This window comes from Lissotriton helveticus, chromosome 1_1, assembly GCF_964261635.1.
Source record: "Lissotriton helveticus chromosome 1_1, aLisHel1.1, whole genome shotgun sequence".
NCBI classification, from domain to species: domain Eukaryota; kingdom Metazoa; phylum Chordata; class Amphibia; order Caudata; family Salamandridae; genus Lissotriton; species Lissotriton helveticus.
The window spans coordinates 283391213-283414299 of NC_136057.1; the positions used below are offsets into that span (position 1 = coordinate 283391213).

The 23087-nt window shown below is 47.8% G+C and overlaps 1 protein-coding gene across 1 annotated transcript in view; it reads left to right on the forward strand.

Moving 5' to 3' along the window:
• LOC144769403 (hemagglutinin/amebocyte aggregation factor-like) overlaps positions 1-23087 on the forward strand; it is a 388219-nt gene that overhangs the window by 130976 nt on the left and 234156 nt on the right. The window contains exon 2 of the mRNA XM_078653472.1: positions 17240-17339. Coding sequence (XP_078509598.1) covers positions 17240-17339 — 100 coding nt within the window. The remainder of the gene's footprint in view (positions 1-17239; positions 17340-23087) is intronic.

Consider the following 23087-nt stretch of genomic DNA (forward strand, 5'->3'; position numbering starts at 1 on the left):
TCACCAAACAGATGCTGTGGCTAATACTATGTACTGTCTGTTTATAAGCATTAGAGCATCAGAATGGAAACCTTGTGTGATGATAGCAGGTTTATGGTACAATGATTTTAACACCGTTTTCCTTTCTATTAGCCAATAGTGCTCACACCATCAGTGCTTACTTCGCCCAGCGCGCATACACTTACATACCAAGGAAACCATGAGACATATTTGTGGGAAAGCAGTGGTGCAGGTTTATTTCGTACAACACAGGTACTGATAGGTGGGTCATCTTGCAGGCGATCCAAAGCGGCAGCCTCTCGCTGACCCGCATGCCCAAGGAGCCATCTTGCACGGCGAGTCGATGCTCAGACGATGCAGTACATTATCACTTTATTTTGTTCGACTCCCGCCCCCCCCTGTCAGGGCGGGAGATGAGGCACACCCCCGGTCGGTTCAGGCCCCCCGACCGCCCGAAGGACTAACAGGGCGCCGACGCTGTTTCCTGGAACCCCCTCGGCTCCAGGTTCTTGGCTCGGGCACCCTACTGTGCCAGGCAGAGGTATTTAGACTGTATCCTTCTGCCGCAGAGGTACCCCTACTGTCCATCTGCTTCCAGATCGCCCTGTGACTCCGCCTGCAACATAAAGAAGATCATTAAAATATTCCAAACTGTGCCAACCGCTCTGCAGCTGTGTCAGGGTTCAGGGTGGGTTACAGCGCAGAGCAGCCACGTCGCGGGAGAGAAAGGCCGAGCCTAGCTGCTGGCCAGGTATATACCTTGGGAGCGCCCTCCCCCGTCCACAAGGAGCCCTCCCCATTGGCTGTTGGCCGGGGGGGGGTGGCACCGGGGGACGCGCTGCAGGCTGCGCTCGCCAGATGTATGGGACTAGGGCGCTGTCCCCCCATACTCCCCTTCGTGTCGTGGTGCCAGCGGCATAGTGCCCACACCATCAGTGCTTACTTCGCCCAGCGCGCATACACTTACATACCAAGGAAACCATGAGACATATTTGTGGGAAAGCAGTGGTGCAGGTTTATTTCGTACAACACAGGTACTGATAGGTGGGTCATCTTACAGGCGATCCAAAGCGGCAGCCTCTCGCTGACCCGCATGCCCAAGGAGCCATCTTGCACGGCGAGTCGATGCTCAGACGGTGCAGTACATTATCACTTTATTTTGTTCGACTCCCGCCCCCCCTGTCAGGGCGGGAGATGAGGCACACCCCCGGTCGGTTCAGGCCCCCCGACCGCCCGAAGGACTAACGGGGCGCCGACGCTGTTTCCTGGAACCCCCTCGGCTCCAGGTTCTTGGCTCGGGCACCCTACTGTGCCAGGCAGAGGTATTTAGACTGTATCCTTCTGCCGCAGAGGTACCCCTACTGTCCATCTGCTTCCAGATCGCCCTGTACTCCGCCACAGCTCTGGAGGAGGCTTCCGTCGATGACAGAGCCCCCCACCCACCTATCTACTTTATGACACTGTTTCGTGCACTTCTATCATAGTCCCCTTTTGTTTCATGCACATCTATCTAAGTCCCCTTTGCCACACCGCTATGGAGATATCTTAACGTTCTTAGGACACGCCCTTAGTTCCATAAGCCGCACCTCTATTGAGTATTGCGTAGACACGCCCTTAGTCACAGAAGCCGCCCCTGGGATGCGTCGGTACAGGTAGAAAAGACACCTTTGTACACAGGGTGCTGTACTTGTTTGAGCCTCAAAGTGCCTTATTAATCCTGGATACCCAGTTGTCGCATGGTAACGCCCCATCTGAACCTGCACGCACTTAATTATGCTACAAGGGTAGGTCCCTCTCACACAGGACTGGTTACCACAACATTGCTCTCGCCACCTTGGGACCTGAATAACCCATAATCCACGCACTTAATTATGCTACAAGGGTAGGTCCCACTCACACAGGACTGGTTCCACAACATTGCTCTTGCCACCTTGGGACCTGAATAACCCATAATCCACTGACTCAGGCCCTCTTAATATGTACCTGGCCCAGGGCCCTCCACCTCTTGTGAATCCTGCAGTTTGAATATAAGCTGTTTGGCATTAGCTGTCAATGTCTACAAGAGGGGCCGCACATCTTCACTTGGTCCCTGCTTCTCTGTTGCATTCTGTATGTTATTTGCAAGTTTTTTGGCTGCTAATGGAAGGCCGGTGATGTATCAACAGATGCTGATTAAATTAGTATTTGTTATAGCTTTACTTGCAGCTCATAACTAGAATCCTTCTAACGTACCACCGTGGACTATGAAGGATATCGGACTCCTGTACCTTGTGACCCTCGCCGTCATGAACACATGAACACTATGTATACGCTGTGATTACCCACTTACGCAATGTATTGTACATGTATAATGTGCATGTTACTAAAAGCGCTCTACCATCCTGTAATGAGAAGTGGTGCTATAAGGAATGAATAGTGCTTCATCAACGTTATTTGGGTAAGTACAAGGACAGCGAGAGACATCCGGCAATCTTACAGTGCCTGTACTTATATGTAGGATGAACAAAGTCAAGGCATGACTAACTTAAGTCACTGCCGTGTGAGTTAAACACATTGAATTTATGCCTGCAGAATTAAGAAGCCTGCAATCACCCTTAAAATTATGTTTCCACGTGCCCTACACCATAGCTGTTTGTTGTCTCCAATATCCGTTATGGCTAGGTTCACCCACCTGATCTATTAAGTTTTATTGCTTGTAGTTATATTCGCATAGTTAGACTTTGCAGCAGATATATTCATTGGAAGGGAAATGTAAAAGAAACTGCGATAGTTTATCGTATATAACGGCGAACGGTAAACTATCGAATAATGTTCTGAAACCTATTGCCGCTGGCGCTTTATAGCTACCACTATTTCTTAAGTCCGTTCATTGAGCTGTTACGACTACTCAGTGGGTGCATTTATCAGTTTTTAACCTGTTTGTAGACGCTTGAAAGCCCCCGAGGGCTCTCTCCTCTCCATCACGATAATGTTTGTAACCCGAGTACCATTCAGATATGTAGTACCTATCGCGGAAGCATTTGCATCCCTTTGGGGTTGCTTTCTTCTTTAAAGTACTAAATGCTGTCTTTAACGATTGCAGAGTTGAGATCTTGTAACCCAGACACCTTGGATTCGGGTGTACCTGCTAACCAGATATCAAAGCTAGTTCACACCGCAGCACTGGTCTATCGCTTAGTAAGAGAAAACAATGGCTGCATTGAAAGTAGAGTTTAAATCTATAGTATAAGCTATAGAAACCCGATATGTGTACGATATGGCGACTAGTGTCACCTACCCACTTAAAGAATTTACAACGTGCAATAAAACCTCTATTCCTAGTATGAAAGTGCAGGTCATACTTGAATCTTATCGGCAACTCATGCTGAATTCCATAATGAAGAAACTTCACGTGAACGCAGTCCTTAGGCAAGAGACCCTAGTCCTCCAGCGCGAACTCGACCCCAGCAGTATGGGGCACATAAATGGATCGTATCGTTTACAATAACCATGGACCCATGTGATATTGAAAGGAGGGCTACGACAGAATTCAACCTCTTCAATTAGAGGTGTGTTCTTAAATTACGTTAAAATTCAACCTGGGTTGTGTTCTAAAAATTACTACAGAGGTTGCCGGATCCTGTATCAGAATGTTTTATGTAGCACTAGTTATATTACCTGACCATCTCCCTTGGACTAGTGACGCCAAGAAATTTTTCCAGAAGCACCGACGTTTCAACCCAGAATGACAACACGATGGAGGGGAAAGCCCCAGTCGGGGCCCCCGACTACGCATCCCAGATTGCACCACACGATGGAGGGGGAAACCCGAATCGAAGGGGAAAGCCAGCCGAATATGGCGCCAACCCAGCCCATCGCTAAAACTGCCAAAGATTAGATTGCTATTCGTGGCAGGTTCTTACTAAAGTGCCAGTGACCATTTAACAACTTAAGTGAGACACTCATACCCGGATCTAAGCACATAGGGCAAAGCTGCCACAGATTCAGTACCCATGCGTAACCAGACCGAGACGACGATGAGAACACAAATCTAAAACGGCCGTGCAATGGCGGCGCTACCATTAAACTTATAACATCAGGCAGCCATATGCCAACCCCGAATTTCCGCAAAGTGCCCCGAAGAGGAAAGTGAACATGTCAGCAACATCGGTTACTGATCATGAAACCTACCTACCGGATTAGAACACCAATTGGTTGCCTGCCCACTTTATGCCCTCCAACATGGTACCAATACTTTCGGTCCCCTTTCTACCAGGCGCCACAACCGTACCCGTCATGAACATCGCATGAGGGGCGGTCAAGATGACGCGGCACCATGCCGCCAGATCAAACCCGTGTTCAATTCCCGTAAATGCACCTCACGTGCGGGGCGGCCATTCTTCCTTGTTTGTCGCCCAACAACATAACAGCGAGCTACGCTTCACTTGGAAGTCTTCCTAACCTTCTCTGAATTCTGCAGTATGTGTTATCAATTTTGGCCAAGATAGCATGCCGTCGCCTTGAATAAACTGCAAACATTCGACCGATGCCAAAAACCATATCAACGCATGCAGCCCGCTCAGACCCGAGAAGACGGAATCCGCCCGCGGCTAGCGCCAAGAAGCATGCCAGCCTGCTCAGGCCACCCACGTCCGCTGCCTAGGGCTCCCCCCCCCCCCAACAGCTCCACTCAGACAACAAGAGCAAGGGCTGCCGCTCCCTGTAGCTACCACGGCGAACATTAAATGCAGTTTATTGCACCCACTGGAAAGCAGATACATTAAACACTAACTTCCATACCACCCTACAATATGTATATTTACTACTCCTTAAATAGGGAAATGTTTACAGAACTCCCAAATGTCTATTCATACAATTACTATTGGGAGAGTAGAAACGAAAAGCCGCGTCCCGCGCAGAACTTCAGGATGGCTGAACAATACAATTACCACTGCACTTTCTTTGCATAATATATGTACTCTTGAGTTCTGTGGAGATTTACGTGTTCTGGTGCAATACGCACAGTAATTTTAGCGTGTGCATAAGTTTGCAGTAATTGCCCATGTAATATGTAATGCCAAATGAAGTAATGTGTCCTTCATGATAGCAGAAGATGTTTGGAGCATAATCTGAATAGATCCTTGAGTCTTTTTAAGGTTAACCAGGGGTTGCCATAGCTACCCCTATCTGCTAAAGTCAATTTGGCACATTCAGGAGGCGAGGCTGCTACCACCTGCCTGCTCTTTGGTGCCGCCTGCACCGCTCATGATATCCGAGGTCTCAGGGCTCATGAAGTGTGCTAGGACGAGAAAATATAGAGAGCTCATGGGACCCTTTTACTATCTGTCCTGTGTACTCCACACCATTCTGTGGCATTCTGGTGAAAGAATGCCCACTCTCTGGAATGTATATCTTCCTTTCCATAGAGAGCTCATGGGACCCTTTTACTATCTGTCCTGTGTACTCCACACCATTCTGTGGCATTCTGGTGAAAGACTGTCCACTCTCTGGAATGTATATCTTCCTTTCCTATCGAGTCTGAGAAACCCGCTGAGCTAACGTTCTTATTTTAAAGGTCTTATGAAGGTTACCCTTGCATTAAATGCTTTCTACGTTCTCTGGCTACTGTCAAGGAAAAGTTATGCCTCGGCACTGCTAATGGAAGATACAAAACGAGACTTTAAGTTTAAAATCATTACTTAGCTAATGAATACCATCCTGCGTCTCAGCACCAAAGGAAGTAAAGGTCATGTGCAGGACACGGCGTGTAGTGTTTACTCTGGCCGAGCAGATATTGTGTCGAGCCTGAGAGCCCTGGCGGTCAGCCCATACGTTTATCTATTTGTTTATATTAACCCTTAATAAACTGGCCTGTACAATCTCATGTCTGTCGTGCAAGAACTCTAGCCCTTTGTGCACTGTGCGGCCGTGCCCCTACCTATTGCACAATTAGAGGAAATTCATTGTAGTTTTGGGATATCGCATCGGTATCGGTACAACACTGCAAAAGATGGAGGACACTCGAACACAAGAACAAAATGCCACATGGGCAATGGTGGCACTTGTGCAAGCCTTGAAAGCAGCAAAAAGTAAGAGGTAGCAAACAGTGTGTTACCGGAGAAAAGTGACGTAGGCAGCTATAAAACAATACCACCGTAACTAGGGCTAAATCGGTGCAATGCAAAACCTTACATGGGACCAAGCAACTGGCCGCACTCTAACGTCACGACAGGGCACAGCCTGCCATCTCGTCCAAGGCCCGCCACTCGGTCGGCTGCTGCTCGGCTGTAGCCGTGCCAGCATGCAGAGAAACCGCGGCACCACAGGGTCCCGCCCCGCTACAGAAGTGCTGGCTTCTGGCACATGACAACGACACCGTTACCGGGGCCCTGCATCCGTACATCGCCTACATGTACGAAAGAATCCACACGATGATCCTTTGGCAGCCCTTACTGTCCTCCACGCCCCGAGTCCCACTGTTTGTCGCACACAACGCCCACAACTCCCCTAGCACCATGAGGCAGAGAGTGCATGGCTCTCCTCCCAGCACACTGGTGAGAGCGTCCTGGAGCACTCTGCGGGCATAACGATGTCCGCCCCACTTAGCCTATTTCCAAACGCACCAAAACACATAGCCTCGAGATGCACAGCGAAGGGACGCGCTTGTCCTACTTCTGAAGTAGGCGGACTGCGAGACTACTTAAACTGGCAATCTATCACCCAAACTGCGGTCCGGGAGAGCTCCTCGGAACTATGTTAGGCTAGGGAAGGCTGGAGTACCCTTGGCCACAATACGGTTATTTATTTATTTATGCAATTCTATATAGCGCGGACTTTACCCGAAGGCGTCAGAGCGCTTCACAATAGGAACAGAAAAGATACAAACTGATAACATTACATGAACAACAGATTGCAAAAGCAAACGTTACGTTACATACGGTAAAGTGGTACAGATGGGCCGAGGGCCGTGGGAACCGGTGTATTGTTTGCGCCTCCCTGCACATTTATTTAAAGGAGCCGTACCCGAAACGACCTGGAACTACCACTAGCGCCTCAGAGCGTCACATTTTCGCGGGAAGTGGAAGGCACACATTTCTTTGCGATGGGCCCCTTCCTGTAGTGGACCCAAACACCCCATTGCAACTGGCGACCTTGGCGCCACATCTGGCCACACGATCCCCACGCGGTAAACAAATCGCCTTCTATTATCGCCTCATGGGTCCCGGTACCCAAGTTGCCCACATGTGATGCTTCGCGTGCCCCACCAGCCCCCGGGCCTAGAAATTCCCCTCCGGGACCAATAATGACTAATCCAGCCCCCGCGGCCTCCGGGACACATCCGCTCAGCCCCTTCCGTGACTGTGTGCGGGATTGGAATCGCTCACTTCACCGCTGGCCTGACGGTGAGGGAGCAGGACTGCGAGCGTTGTGCTCCCCCCAAAACCTGGCTGATTACCCCTGCCCCCCGGCCGCTCTGAGGCGAGTCAGCTGCTGGCTGAACGAGACACCTCAGCCCCCCAAGGGGGGGGGGGGGTGGAGAGAAAGTATCGCGTAAGAACACAACCGCCTTCTCCGGCCCCCCGAAACGGCTCAGTTCTCAGACTTTACTGTCCGAACCCATTTGAGTCGCCCACACTTCAAGGCGGACCAACGCAACAGCACTAGCCTGGACAAACCGCCCCGAGGGGGTGCCCCGTAACGGGCATTGGTTGTGGCCTAGGAAACTTGCCGCTCGCGGGGACGTTAGTGAACCTCAAAACTGCCATAGGACCGGCCAATGGGTCATGGGCATAATCTCCTTGTGGATTTAATCTCCCCTGGGACGCCAACTAGCCCGGCCACCACAAACCCCCACACCGAAGCGTCGGAAAGGGTGGGGGCGGTGGTGATCGACGATCAAACTCCGGGCCAGAGCCACTGATAAGCGAGGAGATGACTAACATCTGTCCCAACGAAGCATGGTTGTCCAGCCACCTCACAAACGGCGTGTCCCGCGTGCTGGCGGCAGCGCGTGTCTGGTGTGACGACAAATAAACAGTGGTGAATTTCGGCAAATACATTTGTCTGCCCCCGCTAGGGATCGAACCCTTGTCTCCCAACACGGAAGCTATTTCACCGGCTCCTTTACTCTCTGCACCACTAACACATCTTTTAAGCAAATGTATTCGTATATTTATTTTGCTTTTGTTTGCTCTCTCTACAATTATGACCCGATTTCATAAAACAAACACAATTAATTAGCTGTCCGTTCCCAGGCGCCAATGTATGTTACACCACACCGTTAAAACGCTCTGCATTGAGCATATTACTCAATGAGATTCCATCAATAAATATTTTTTATCCTTTCTGGATTCTACCCTGGAGATGATGGCATCTGTTGCCCACATACGCGCGCGAAATCAGCCGATAGGGGGAAGGTTTAAATGTTTGCTAGTGCGAAGCTGGCCTCCGACACGCAACCAGGCAGGGGTGGGGGGGGGTCTCTCCCAATGCCCCGTATGTGCCGCCGCGGTGACCATTTGCGCGAGCATCAGTCAGGGGGGAGGGGATGGGCCTTAGCAAACCCGACCCAATCCTTAAGCCTTATCGATCGCAAGTGTGCGCATCGTGTGCCCTACACATCTGAAATTAAACCTCCCGCTCTTGTTCCCCCTCCCGCGCACGATAACCCGGCACCCGACACGCAACGGACCTCATGCCTCCCCGTGGCCATGGCCGCCATGCCCCGTACAACTTGGGTTTTTGCCCAAGCATGCACTACAATCATAAGCACTCACCGCACGCCCGTCGAGGCAGATAACGCGACGCAAGACCAGCGAGGCAGGCGCAGGACGGCCACACAAAGGCCGAGACAGTAACAGCGCCTGAACATCAGCGCAGTTACAGCGCAGAGCAGCCACGTCGCGGGAGAGAAAGGCCGAGCCTAGCTGCTGGCCAGGTATATACCTTGGGAGCGCCCTCCCCCGTCCACAAGGAGCCCTCCCCATTGGCTGTTGGCCGGGGGGGGGCGGCACCGGGGGACGCGCTGCAGGCTGCGCTCGCCAGATGTATGGGACTAGGGCGCTGTTCCCCCATACTCCCCTTCGTGTCGTGGTGCCAGCGGCATAGTTGCAACAAGGTAAGCACTCAATGTCCCAGAACGTGGAACAGAACTGTGAAAGGGGAGAAGAGTGAACACGGTTAAAAAGAGGCTTTGTACACTTGAAGACAGGCGAGAGGAGTTAAGAATCTACATTTCCGATGATCGACCGCACAAGCCATACCTGCAGGATAGTGACTGAACTAGAGTAAATTACATTATTGTGAATTTAGGGACACATGTTTAAAAATCCACATGCATTGGCAGTTGGGAGTTCTTCCCTCAGTCCAGCGTTACGAGATGCTCTACTGCTTTCTAGTGGCTGACATTACTCAATGCACTATTGCTGTGGTACAACCTTCTCAACCAGATTTTATTTTTATGCGATTACCGTGAACCATTGCGGACATTGTTCATAGGTATTATTATTGCATACACGACATACGTTCAGGATGCTTTTTGATGCACAACTCTACACAGTAATGGAGACAAAAAGCAGCTCTGTGTCAGTCCTACTATCGTATGCCAACACTAGACATCACTTTTTGTTGTTGTTGCGATTTATATAGCGCGAACACGACCCAATGGTATTGGGGCGCTTTGCACGAACACCAGTTACATTACATAAGGACACATTCATTTTTGGTAGGTACTGGGACATTAAGGGGCAGATTTACAAGCCCCTTGCGCCTCTTTTACGCTGCCGTTGCGTCACTTTTGTGATGCAGCGGCGGAAAACCAACGCCATGCTGCAGGGTATTTACAACGTGACGCATCTGGGAGATGCATCACGTTGTAAAGCCCTGCGCCAGAAGTAGGCGTTCCTGCACAGGGGGCATTCCGGCGCAGGAACGCCTCCTAAAAGTGGCTGAGTGAAATCTACAAGATTTCACTCAGTCACTTTTAAGCCCATGCTGCGTCAAAACCCTGCGCCTGCTTGAAGCAGGCGTAAGGATTGCCGCAGCATTGTAAAGATAGGGCACCCCAGAGCCTTGCTGGAGCTGCGTCGCGCTTGCTTGACGTCAGGGGTGCAGCGCACAGGGTTCCCGAGGCTCCTGAGCTGGTTTAAATGTTTAAAAGTTTAAATGCCGTGAACACAAGCTGGTGGTGATAACACCCAGTGCCCTCACAGTTCCCACACAAGCAGAGGCGATCCCCCGGGCCAGTGGCGTTGATCTCACGATGAGATGTGGCGGGGGCGGGAGAGAAGGTTCGGACAGCGGGAGGGGTGGCACGGGCACAAAGCAGTGCTAAGAAAACATGCAGTAAAGGGGCCAATAGCCGTGGAAGGAGACATGGCCATCATAAGGCGGGACTAGCAGCCTCTAAACCAATCAGAAGGCAGCATTTAGAAAAAAACAAATCCACCAGCCAATTAAAAAGATAGCCGAAAAGTGGGCGGGGCTTCCCCCACTATACTGTATACAGCATCTCTCGAAGAGGCACCGAGACCTAAAAATGCACTCTTGTATGTCAGGAATTCAAATACTGGTGGAAGTTTGACTTTTTAGAAAATCATGGTGCAAAAAACAAAAACAGTTCTTAGGGGGAGATATTGTATGCTGTTGTTGATGTATTGCGAAATAGCATATACTTCCTTATTGTTTGTATATTTTTGTTAGAATTTTACAAATGGTGAAAGAAAGTAATTTACTAGATGTTAATAAATGTTGGCTATAAAGTGTTCTCTAAATTTACTGTAGCATGGAGAGTACTTGGCACAGATGTTTGAAGTCCTAAGCATTTGTGGAGCAGAACAAGGTCGTAAACAATCATTAAAGGAACAGTAGAAGGTTTTTCCGTGAAAACAGATCTTATCTTATAGTTTATCAGTGCTCAAAGACTAGATTGGTGTTTGTGTTTCAACTGAGTTAATTGGGCTAAAGCAACATAAGTTAGGTTAAGCCTGAAAATTTGGCAAAAGAAAGTACCAGTGGCCTAGCTGCCTGGGGGGCGGACTACCACGCAATAAAAGAATAACAAAGCCGTCCGTGGTTCCTCGAGTAGAATTAACCTCATGTTAAATATGTGCAGACAGGGAGATGTCTGAAAATACACGCATGTAACTAAAAGTGTACGAGGTTAGGTAAGGACGCAATTAAACAATCCTTGTAAAGCATCAGGAAAAGCACGTTTTCAATGCATGTTGGGCTAGAAATGAAGCAAAATACAAGAGGAAATAATCCGTTTTGGCGTGAGTGCCGCCACTAGCGTGTATTAAATATGTGCAGGAAGGGTAATGTTAGAAAATGAGAATGCAAATAATAAAAGTCTGTGCATGGTGAGACGAGAAAAATTGTGCCAGCTTTACATTTGTGCATGCATGTAAATATTAGCAAATGTGTGTGTAAAAAGTTAGCTACAGGCGCTCTTTTACAATCCTTCCAACACATTTTTAATGCGTGCAGTCTGGGAAAGCACGAGAAAATGTGCAATGAAATACTAACAATTTTGCAGCGCGTACTGCGACAAGACCAGTTTAGAACCGGTGACATACGAAAATGCTAGAAAATAAGCGTCTAAATCGCCAAATTGTAATAAGTTATTTAAAGAAGCTTTTAAATAATCCTTTATAAGCACCGTTTCAATACGTGCAACCCGGAAAAGTGTCAAAAAATGTGCGATAAATACAACAATTTTGCTATGCATGCTGCCACAAAAACAATTCAGCATGCGCAGGCAGGTATATGTTAAACTAGGAACATTGAGGTATCGGTACTGGCCTTTTGGTGACGTGTTTGACAGTCTTTACCGGTGGCGCCATCTAACGTGTACATGGGCAAGGTGCAGAGGCACAACTATAGTGAAATTTCGGGGGGAGGGGGCTAATAAAATTTCTTCCAGCAATCGTCAGACTGTAGATGCAGGGGCTCAAGTTGCTGAAGACTGGATCAATGCATGCTATACTATGGGTATCGTGCTAAAAGCAAGATCCTACTGGGACCTCACATGCCCAAGCACTTCAACGCTTGTCAGGGGTAGTAAGCGTTGAATAAATACAATTTACATGTAGCTTTCCCAAACTATAATACGGTGTCCCTTCACCCTGCTCTCTTCAAAGCAAAGAGCGAGCTGTAAAGCAGAGGGTTAAGGCACACTCTGCCTCCTTCAGCTCACAAAAGAATGCAACTGCTCCTAAAATGCAAGCTTTTACCTGCGGCATCAAGCGGGGGCTCTTGGAGCAAGCCCTCTAAGCTCCTGCAGCCTGACTGGGCTCACTGTCCCATTACTGCCTTGCCGAGCACCGCCAAGCAGCATTGGATTTCGCTGGGTTTGTGATTAGCGTCCCCATAGTATGCGCACAACGTGACATTCACCGTTCACCATTTCCAACATTTGTCTACCCCGCTATGCCCAATAACTCTCAGAGTCATAGCATGTTGTCTGGGGCGTAACCTTTTATTCACATCAAACCAGGCAATTCATCACAGACCAATAGGAGAAAACCAACCTATTTGGATATATATATTATTCACAGCATTATGCTTTAGCCACATCAACCTGAATGAACTCAAGACTCAATCCTAAACGTACTACTATTTTGGTATTCACAGAATGCACTTACTACTTTTGGCTTTCACAGAAGTTAGGATTTTGTCTTAAGTTTGTCTTAAGACAAACTTAAGACAGACTTAAGACAGTCTTAAGACAGACTTAAGACAAAATCCTAACTTCTGTGAATACCAAAAGTAGTAAGTGCATTCTGTGAATACCAAAATAGTAGTAAGTTTAGGATTGAGTCTTAAGTTCATTCTGTGAATCGGGCCCAAAGACATTAAGTAAATCAGGCACGACATTACTTGAACTTAAGTTTGGACGTACACTTTAGCGGCACCAGCATGTCAATGGTAGTAAGAACATTAGGCACAACATTTTACCAGCACTTGAGCTTGGCCTTACAATGGAACTTGACCTGCTCATCCCGCCAAGCTCTCCACTCAGCTGCGCATATCGCGCCTGCAGGCCCCAATGTGCGACAGCAAACAGTTGCATTACTTGAAATCCAGGGCACCGCATTACGCTCATTTCCCCAGCACTTGAGCTTGGCCTTACAATGGAACTTGACCGACTCATCCCGCCAAGCTCTCCACTCACCTGGGCACATTGCGCCGGCAGGCTCCAATGCGCGATAGCAAACGGTTGCATTACTTGAAATCCAGGACACTGCATTACGCACCGGCCCACCGGGGTGCCTGAACACAGGCAGCCTCCCAAGGTTCTACTCAGTCCATACGTTGCGGGGTAGTACAGTAAAGTCCAGGAGCACCGGCTGGTCAGTCCTCCTTTTCCGCCTACCCTCCGCAGATGTGGATCCTACTCCCTTTCTGGGGTCCATCCAGTCGCTAAGCTTCCACTGTTGTGCATCCCCCCTTGTTGTTAACTGTCAGTGCTTTGCCACAGGATGAGAAGCTACCCGGCGTACTCACCCCCCCCCTTGCGCTGACAGTGCTCCCTAATGGCCCCCAGTATAATATAGTTAAAGAGCTTATGTGCATTTCCTGAGAGATGCACCTCCTCTTTGCGGAACTGGACCCTTACTAGTGCAAGTTGTGCCAACTTGTACCTGTTGTGGCACCCGCCAGGATTTCTATAATGAAATGGGTCAGCTCTACTGTTGTTATTATTGCCTGAACAGGGACACCCTCAGTCCATACTGCTTGCGGTATTACTACTGACCACACGTGTGAACCAGGCCTTCTGGAACAGATGCTTTCCTAATCTGATTAACACCTTCCGACCAGCATCAATGACTAAAGGACTGATTGGGGAACGGCGTGATTGTATGGCTTGTTTAAGCCAACCCAAAGTAACCTGGAATGTTATTGACTTTAACTTATTGGCCATAAGGGAAATTAGGCAAGGCCAACCACTTGAACCTTGACTTGGCCGAACCCTAGATACCACTTTGGCCATGGGTGTACCTGCCCATAGGCATAATCGCGACGTTTGTACTCCGTCCAATTTAAAGAACATGCTGCGAAATGCCACCTATTTTCCGCCAGTGTTGGCTTTACATATGAAAGGAAGCCGGTCCAGAAAACCTCATTGCCCCCTTGTCCGGACTCTTTGGCGCCCCAAAAGTGGAACTCTGGCCCTATATTTTCTAAGAATCACAGACCAATAGGAGTCTGTTATAGCACTTTAGTTTTTCACATTGCGACCACATGTACCTTAATCATTTACAGCAATCACATGTTAACCATGTTTTCCACTGAGCCTACCCGAGACCCCGGAGGAAAGACGACAGCAGTGCCCCTTGAGCCATGCCCACACAAGGACGGTCCCATTCCACCACAAGCTCAACCACATCGCTGAACTCCACACGACAGGTAATACTTAAACTTTATTAAAGTAGCGCTTACATATAATTACCCTAATAACGTAGGGCTTACACACCCCCTATGCTGCAGCTACAACACACTAGTTGAACGTGGCGTGCTCATTGACTCACGCGGCGGCCACCTACGTTGATCCTCTACCCATCAAAGCCCTGTATCACCGACGAAGAAAACCGCCAGACTAAACCATGCTTCACCACACGGGTAATGGCAAGTACTTCACTAGTTGCCGCCGCCCATCAAAACCTGTACCAGCATGCGCAGCTCAAATCCGCTACACTTCATTGGGGCACTGTATATCGCGCTGGACTCCAGAACTTCCCCTTGCACCGCTGCGGCCCCAAGCTCAATTAACCCTACATTACCGCAGTAAAATTGATGATGTGTCCTTGAACAAATCTAAACACCAACCTGTGCTAATATCCAGTACGGGTTCCCTACATTGCCAAAATAGCAACCGTACACTAATAACCACTACAGGCTCACTTACATTACCGCATAAAATTAGCTTATGGACCAGTAAAAGAATCAACTACCACTACGAAAACTATGCCAGGCTCCCCCAAACCCACCTGCTACACTCCTCAAGTCACCGACCAGACGCTTCATACAGTGTGAATACTAAACTAAACTCTAAAGCATAATCTAGAACTAACAGAAAACTACTCTTAGGCCCCCCCCACAAACCTCCTGTGCCACACTGCACACCGCCGACCGTAATCCTCGCTCCACGTCAACGACGCCCCTCTGCAGCTTGCCGGGGGTCTGAGGGGACAAAGAGGCCGACTGTTCCAGGATGCAGACTTAAATATCTCTCCCTGGGCACCCTGATGACGTCTCGTCCCTCCTCACGAAACACCCCCTTCTCACCCAACCCGTAGGGGCTCAGTCACATGGCGCAACTAAGGGTGTCCCTCCCCTAGGCGCGGGGGCGCCCTGTACAAGAGCCTCCAACCGGTGAAAAATGTTTTAGGGGGGGCCTTGCTCAGAGCCACGCGCGCTACATCTTGTGCCTCACGCCCTCTTGTTGCTATCGTAATTGAGGGGGGTTGTGAGGCAGCGTCGGCTGACCCGGATAGAGCGGGATCCTAGTGTGCTTTAAAAGCCAATCAAAAGCAAGTCGCGCGGATGCTATTCTTCAAGCATCCCGCGTGGCAAAAATAAATATATATATTAAAAAAACTGAGTAAACAAAACAAAGGCGAGGCCGCTATGGGTGAACCAGGCACCATAGTTCTTAAAAAAAAAACAATGAAGTAAGCAGTCCCTAAATGAAAACATATTGCCCTGCAGCGAAACGAAACTGTACTTGGTCGGTGCTGACTGCAATAAACAGAAGTGACATCTGGGGAGCGCGAGCCAATAAGGACACAGGAAAGCTGAGCAAAGGAGGAGTGAGCTAATGCCAAGCGGCAGGCGGGATTACATTCCAAATACTGTTTACTTTAGGTCTTGCGACAGCGCATGCGCTGTCCAGGCTCGACCTAAAAATTGCTAATACCTGTCTCCCCAGCCATTCCTTTTAGCTTTGGGGACCTGGAATAATCTGAACTGTCTCATTAACATGCAAGAGAGATGGTGAGTAGTGGTTTTGGCAGCAATGAAAAGGGCGATGGGTGGTGCAAGCTGCAGTGGCCTCCTGGACAGAGCCCTGGCACTTAATATTTTACAAATTAAGCACTGGGATTAAGGTGCCGGATATGATGGCACTTGAGCTACGTGTTGGCTGGATCAGCAGGAAGCTCTGTGCTATTGTAACCAGGAACAAGTAATTACATAGCAAACAACTCAGCAGGCCCAAGCTGGTTTTCAGAGCAACCTGTCACCCCACCATGACCCGGGCCCGGTTCATACTTCTGCCTGGGGCAATACCGCAGTCTGATTACATCCACACTATGTACTGCAGTGCCTAGTAGTACATGGGGAGCTATAATGCATGACCTTCGCATGAAAGTGAGGCATTTTTACCCAAACCCGCAATGCGTGGTACTTCGCAGGGCTGCCTGTGATCAAATTTGCCGCCTTGTTTTCGAAGAACTGTAGCCGCCCCTTCTGTCAGAAGAGACCCAAGAGCTTGTAAGAAGGTAAGGGGGAGGAGAGGATAATAATTAAGGCTTCTGGTTTTCCGTTTACTGATTTTTAAAGATAAATACAGACAGAAAACTATATGTTCCCTGTCTGTATTTATTTTTAAAAGCAGAAAAGTACTGAAAATGGTGCTTCTGGTGAGACTTTCCGTATTTCATGAATTCCAGGCGAACGCTAAGCAGATAGACTGCATGGAGAGTTAAAAAACAGAATGACGTCCTTAAAAACAGGCATATATTAACAAATAGCAATATAACACTAATATGTACCTGTGCGTGTAGTCTTTTGTTATACATGGTTGTTTAATTCGCTAAAACATCATGGCATCCATGTATGTGTGCATGTCCAACAGTTAAAAAAATAAACATGGAAATATACCATTTTACAGATCCATTTATTCTCAATACACAAAACAAATACAGATAAATACAAATAAGAAGTCCAAAAAAATAAATACGGATAAATACAAATAGGAAGTCCAAAAAATAAATATGGATAAATACAGACGGAAATGTTAAACAAATAAATACCATAACACCAGTAGCCCAAATAATAATATATGACAGTGCTAACTTGCAAGGTACAAGAACAGGCCATAGAAAAGGTATCAGTACATCTCTTCTGCCTCTCCACAGGGTGCAAGAGATAAAGGCTGATGTCTAAAAGTGGGAAGGATCAATAGTTGGCTTCAACAAAAACAAAATGCAAAATGTCTTGCTGCATATTCTAGTAACTCTCTTTTCATTTTATCTAGAGGAGAGAGCACATAAATTGAGCCGGCGATGGGCGAACAGGTACGACTGGCCACTGACATTTACCTGCCCAGGTCAGGATTCCATCAACTCAATAATAAGGTATGATTTATGCATCTGCTATATGTTTGTTGTTAATATCATCAGTGACATTGCTGTAATGTACTGCATAGGCACTCTGCATTGTTCCTCTGACTGTTGTTTAATCCCTCTCCTGTGTCTGGCATCTTTCCTGACATGTTCCACAAGGTTTCTCCTCTCCTGCCTCTGAAGAAACACAGGCCTACATTTTTATCTAATTTTTCACCCAGCGCAACCCAGCAATAAAATTTGCTGTGTTGTGTTGCATGAGGAGAAAAACAACACAGAGACATATCTACTAAGACTGGCCGACTACTATTGTCATTCCCTGTGCTGGTGTTTGCCACAACGCACAGCCTCGCGCCATGGTGCATAGGAGAGTGTGCTCTGTCTATCATATCCTTCCAGTTCAAATTCCTATGTCTAGACATAGAAGGATCCCACGGATAGGATATGTGATATGCACTGCAGCACAGGCACAATACATTGGATTTTGGAGAAATAAGCACATTTGTCCTTGTTAACACTTTCTTCAAGTAGGCGCTAGTTTTCAACATAAAACTACGGGTGGGCAGGACTCGCGGAGTTTCTTAAAAACTCTGCGAGATTCTGTGGAATTCTGCCAAAGGGTGGAAAATGTGCATGTTGTGCTGCGCTCGCTTTTATTTAGCGCCAATAGTATGAGCAGCGCTGAAAAATCAGCAAGCATTGCACCATGAGGTGTGCAAGAGCGCACAGCCATTCAAGTTGATTTTGCTTCATTTGAATAGCAAATCTCCTCGAGCAGCAGCAAATCTACTGTAGAAGCAGCTCTCTGACCACGAACCCAGAAAGCATTAGACCAGCGACTTATTCGCTATACCACGTTGAAACTCGCTACTCTGCCTGAAACTTTTATAAATTGAGAGACTGTTTTTAAAATTGAAGTCATTTATCCTTGTGTTTAACTTTGTGGGAATTTTCTTTTGGGTGGGCTTTATAGGAGCTGGAGGGGGAATCGAAACCGAACTGTTAGTGCACTTCTGACCGACACCGCCATTTTGGTAGACGGTGCGGTCTAGTTGTTTTTACGCTGCCCTCACGCTGCCCTACTTAACGGGGACGTGCGCGAGCGCGCTCGACCCTAATACCTCCCTCTCAGTTTTCTTTGGGAGTTGCTAATCCCGCCCTGTGGGTGGTGTTAGGGGTGGGTTTTTGGACCTAAATGCAATACGTCATGCGGGAGCGCAGCGGACGGGCACAGCGGGCGTGCCGGTCGCGCGCCTAAGGCGCGCCAAAGGCAAGCCTGTCTGCGCCCGTCCGCGCCCGGACAAAACCAGGGGCCAGTCATAATGCCCGGATGATTACTTATTCAGCTGCATCGCTTCAAGGCATGCACACTACCAGTCTGTCCCCCACCAGTAGTACGTTAGATCTGCTGTTGGAATGTGATATACTCATAAAAAGGACCTCTTTCCCTGAATTATCAAATCAGATAGCATTTGCTGGCACTCTATCAAACCATGACAGTTCAGAAATCAGCCAAGACCTCATGGTGTATTATTTGAATACTCGCTCTCTTGTCAAGCACCAGTTGGATATCTTTTCTCTATTGCTCTCAGATAACCCTAACATCCTCTTGCTGACTGAAACATGGCTCACGCAGGACTCGAGTCCCGACATGCTGGCGGCCATCCCTAACAACTATTATATTATACATGCAGACCGCCCCTCTGACAAAATGGGGGGAGGCATGGCAGCTAATATTCATAATGACTATAGGTTCTGTTCCCTGCCTAGCCTTTCCCTTAAAGACACCGATAATTTGGTGATAAAATTAGAATCCCCTCAAGATTCCTTTATCTGTGTACTCCTCTATAGGCCCCCTAATAGGACCCCCTCCTTCCCGTTGGAACTCAGCGAACAGATAGCTAAACTTGCTACTGATCATGCTAAGGTATTACTTGTGGGAGACTTTAATTATTGGTATAAAGATCCCAAGGAGGGACCACATTCGGCTGAAATGACTGACCTGCTTACGAACTTGAATTTTATCCAGCAAGTTCTGTCCCCTACCCATCAGAAGGGACACATTCTCGACCAAGTCTGGACGAATGGGATGGGGATTTCCACTCCCATCGTCTCATCTTGTACCTGGTCTGATCACCACCTGTTGAAATTTACTTTAAGGTTTCCGTCAATTGAGAAACCTAGCATCACTGATGGAGGTTTTGCTAGGAAATGAAATTCCGTAAACAAGGAAGATCTTCTCCGCTCTTTAGCCGACGCGGTCCCTTTGGCTGGGCCGAATATAGAGATGACGGAAATTAATAACTCGAACTGGTTAATGAACGCCAGCAATGAACATGCCCCTCTTACCAAACTAAAAACCACCTGGCGCGCCGAGGCAACACAATGGTTCTCCAGCGAACTTAAAAAGCAGAAGTTGCTGCTCCGCAAACTGAAGAGACAATGGCGAACAAAATATTGTCAGGATAAAAGAGTGATCTATATAACTGCCAGGAAAGAATATAAAAAAACATTCTCATGGCCAAAGCCGTCTATTTTTCTACCCGCATCATAAACACAAATAATAACTCCAAAGAGATCTTTAATATTGTCAATGAACTCTCTAATCCGGAGAGAATATTATTGAAGGCTGTTCCATCTCAGGAATTGTGTAACTCCCTCAATGACTATTTCATTGACAAAATCACTATTATCAAAAATAACATCCCTAAGTTCTCTTGTCTGTCTAGCTTCTATGATCAGTTCAAAAACACTCATTCGTTAAGTCAATTCCCTAATATTGACTCGGAAACCTTTCAAAAGCTCTTATTGAAGGTCAAATTAGGTGCTCCATCTGATTGTTGTCCGCCGCACATACTCAAAGATTGTCTTGCTGCTCTTCCTGGCCCTGTACTTGCTCTTTTGAATGAGTCTCTTATTCAGGGGAAAGTTCCTATGGCCTTTAAAAAGGCTATAGTCGTCCCCTTATTAAAGAAACTCAGAGCAGATTCCACACTGCTATCTAATTATCGCCCGATTTCTTTGCTTCCATTCCTTGCAAAGCTATTAGAGACTCATGTAGCATCTTGACCCCCACCAGGCAGGTTTCCGGCCGGCTCACTCTACTGAAACTGTCATTGTGGCAGTGCTAGATACTCTCCGAGACCATGCTGATAGGGGTTCTCCCCGGGCATTGGTACTTTTAGATGTATCCGCCGCTTTTGACACGTTCGACCATGCAATTTTGGTCGATCGTGTCGAACTTGCGGGTGTCCGGGGGACGGCCGCCTGCTGGCTCTCTTCCTTTTTGAATGATAGGTCTCAGGCATTTTGTCAAGGGCCCTACCTTGCTCCCCCTAATAAAATCACATGTGGGGTCCCACAGGGTTCAACACTGTCACCCCACTTATTTAACATCTATATTTCCCCTCTGATTCGATCTCTGAAGGAGAGAAATGTGACAGTTTTTAATTATGCAGATGACCTGCAGTTGGTCTTCGAGATAGATGGCTCTGATTGTTCAGAGGCGAATTTTCAGGGAACACTGTTGTATATACAACAGTGGATGGATTGCAACCAACTGAAACTGAACCTGGGAAAGACAGAGCTTGTCCTGACCGTGGACAGCCATAGATTTTGGGGTTCACATTATTGGCCTGTGGAGTTGGGTTCATCTCCTCTCCCCTCCAGTTCGGCCAAAACCCTGGGATTTTCCCTTGATAAGGAACTCACATTGAAATCCCAGGTGGGCAATGTGATCTCGAAGTGCTTCCTTCAGTTGTGCAAGATCAGAAGATCCATCGTTTCTTCACTCAGGATGCTCTGATCCGGATTATAACTGCCACTGTTACATCTCATCTGGACTATGTGAACTCTGTGTACCTAGGTATGCCACTCTATCTGTTCAAGCGTTTGCAGTTGGTACAAAATCAGGCAGCTCGGCTGGTTATTCGACAACCCAGATGGCAACCTATTAGTCCTGCGCTCGAGAAACTACACTGGCTTCCTATTTCTCAGCGATGTGTTTTTAAAACAGGTTGCCTTGTGTTCAAGGCCCTATATGCAAAAAGCCCTGCATTTATTAATGATCTACTACCTAGATATGTTCCCAATCGGGCCCTTCGCTCAGCTCATCTTTTCCTGCTATCTGTCCCTAATTTCAAACGTGTCCGTCAAGGTGGCCGCCGTTTTGCGGTCCTGGCGCCAAAACTCTGGAACTCTTTTCCCTTGGCAATTCGGTCTTGTACTGACACCATGCAGTTTAGGAAGCTTCTCAAGACATGGTTGTTCCAGCAAGCATATAACATGGGATAGTGGATAGCTTGCGGTCTGCTCAGTCTGCTCTTAGTTTGCTCGGTTTTCTGGTCAGCGCCATGAAGCCACCCGGTGAAAGTGCGCTCAATAAATAATCACTAACATTAACATAACATTAACATTAACATAACCCCAGCGTTTGAAAATGGCGGTTAGGAATACCAAATCTTGCTCGTGTTTACATTTTTGGAGCTTTGTGGGAAAAATTCCACCACACAGCGGTTGGCAGAATTTGGCCAGAACTCACTAAATTCTGCCAGTTCATTCCACCCACCCCTACACAAAACCTGATCTGGTTATCTTAGTGGATCGAACTTAGTGGTAAAATCTAATGACGTTTGTGCTGATCTGTCCAAGTAACTCCCCCTTTCCCGTAAAGCAACACAGTGCAGCAGATAACAGTTTTTGCACTGAGAAAAGGGCACAATTCCAGCACAAAACACCTTTTGTGTCGCTTCTAGTATTTGCCTGAATTCCTTACCAGGCAAATACCCTGCATACCTTTGCATTGCTTTGCACGGGTGCAACCCTTAGTAAATCTGTGCCAAAATATTTACCCCTATGATGTCAGTTGTCACCTTCTTATATCGTTCCTTCCCTTTTTGAAAAAGAACAATAAGTGAACTTCCCATCACCAGCTCATTTGCTTTATTGACTCAAGGTCACCCCTTTTTAGGTCTAGCCTGAGCCAGCACATGCGCTGCTCTGCGAGACATTTAGAAGTGGAGTTTTAAAAGTCCGACCACAGCTTTGTGTGGCATACAGTGTGCGCTTATACGCACAGGCACGAGCAGAGGCGTCATATGGCTTTCCTCTCACTCGGCCAAGCGCGCACGCCTTGCTTCAATGCCCCTCCCCCACCGCAGAGCGCGTCTCGCAGCTTGTTTTATTTTTTACTACGAGCACGAGGCGCGTGCGCGGCCAATGCTTGTTTCTGTAGATTTCTGTAACAAGGTCAGAGTATGAAGAAATGAGCAATATTCTCTTTCACATCTGACAGTTACAAAGGTCATTATATTCTTTTAATAATCTATCTGTTAGTCAATATAATGGAAAGACCGTTTCAGGATTCGTTCTGATCTTTTGTGGTCCTATCTCTTGCAGTACTCACCGGCACACCTCTACCCTTCAGGCATGTTCTTGGTTCTCGGCAGTGGCGTAAAGAAACGTGACCCTTTGCCCTCCCACCTCCGTCCCCCTCATTCCGGCTGCAATGTACATGCCAGGTCGGAGCTCTCCGGCCAGGACCTTCCAGTGCCGGAGGTGCCTCCTTGAAGCTCGACCCCACACACCGGGGGTTGCGGCGGCTTTTGTTAAGCCTCTGCCTCTGTAACACCTTTTTGCTACCGGTTCCTATGTTTAAAAAGCAGAATTGTTCCGACCCTATTTTGTTAGAGAATGCCAGGGTTGCCAATGCCATTCTCATTCCATTGGCGCTGTGCGTTCCCATGCATTCATTCATGTATG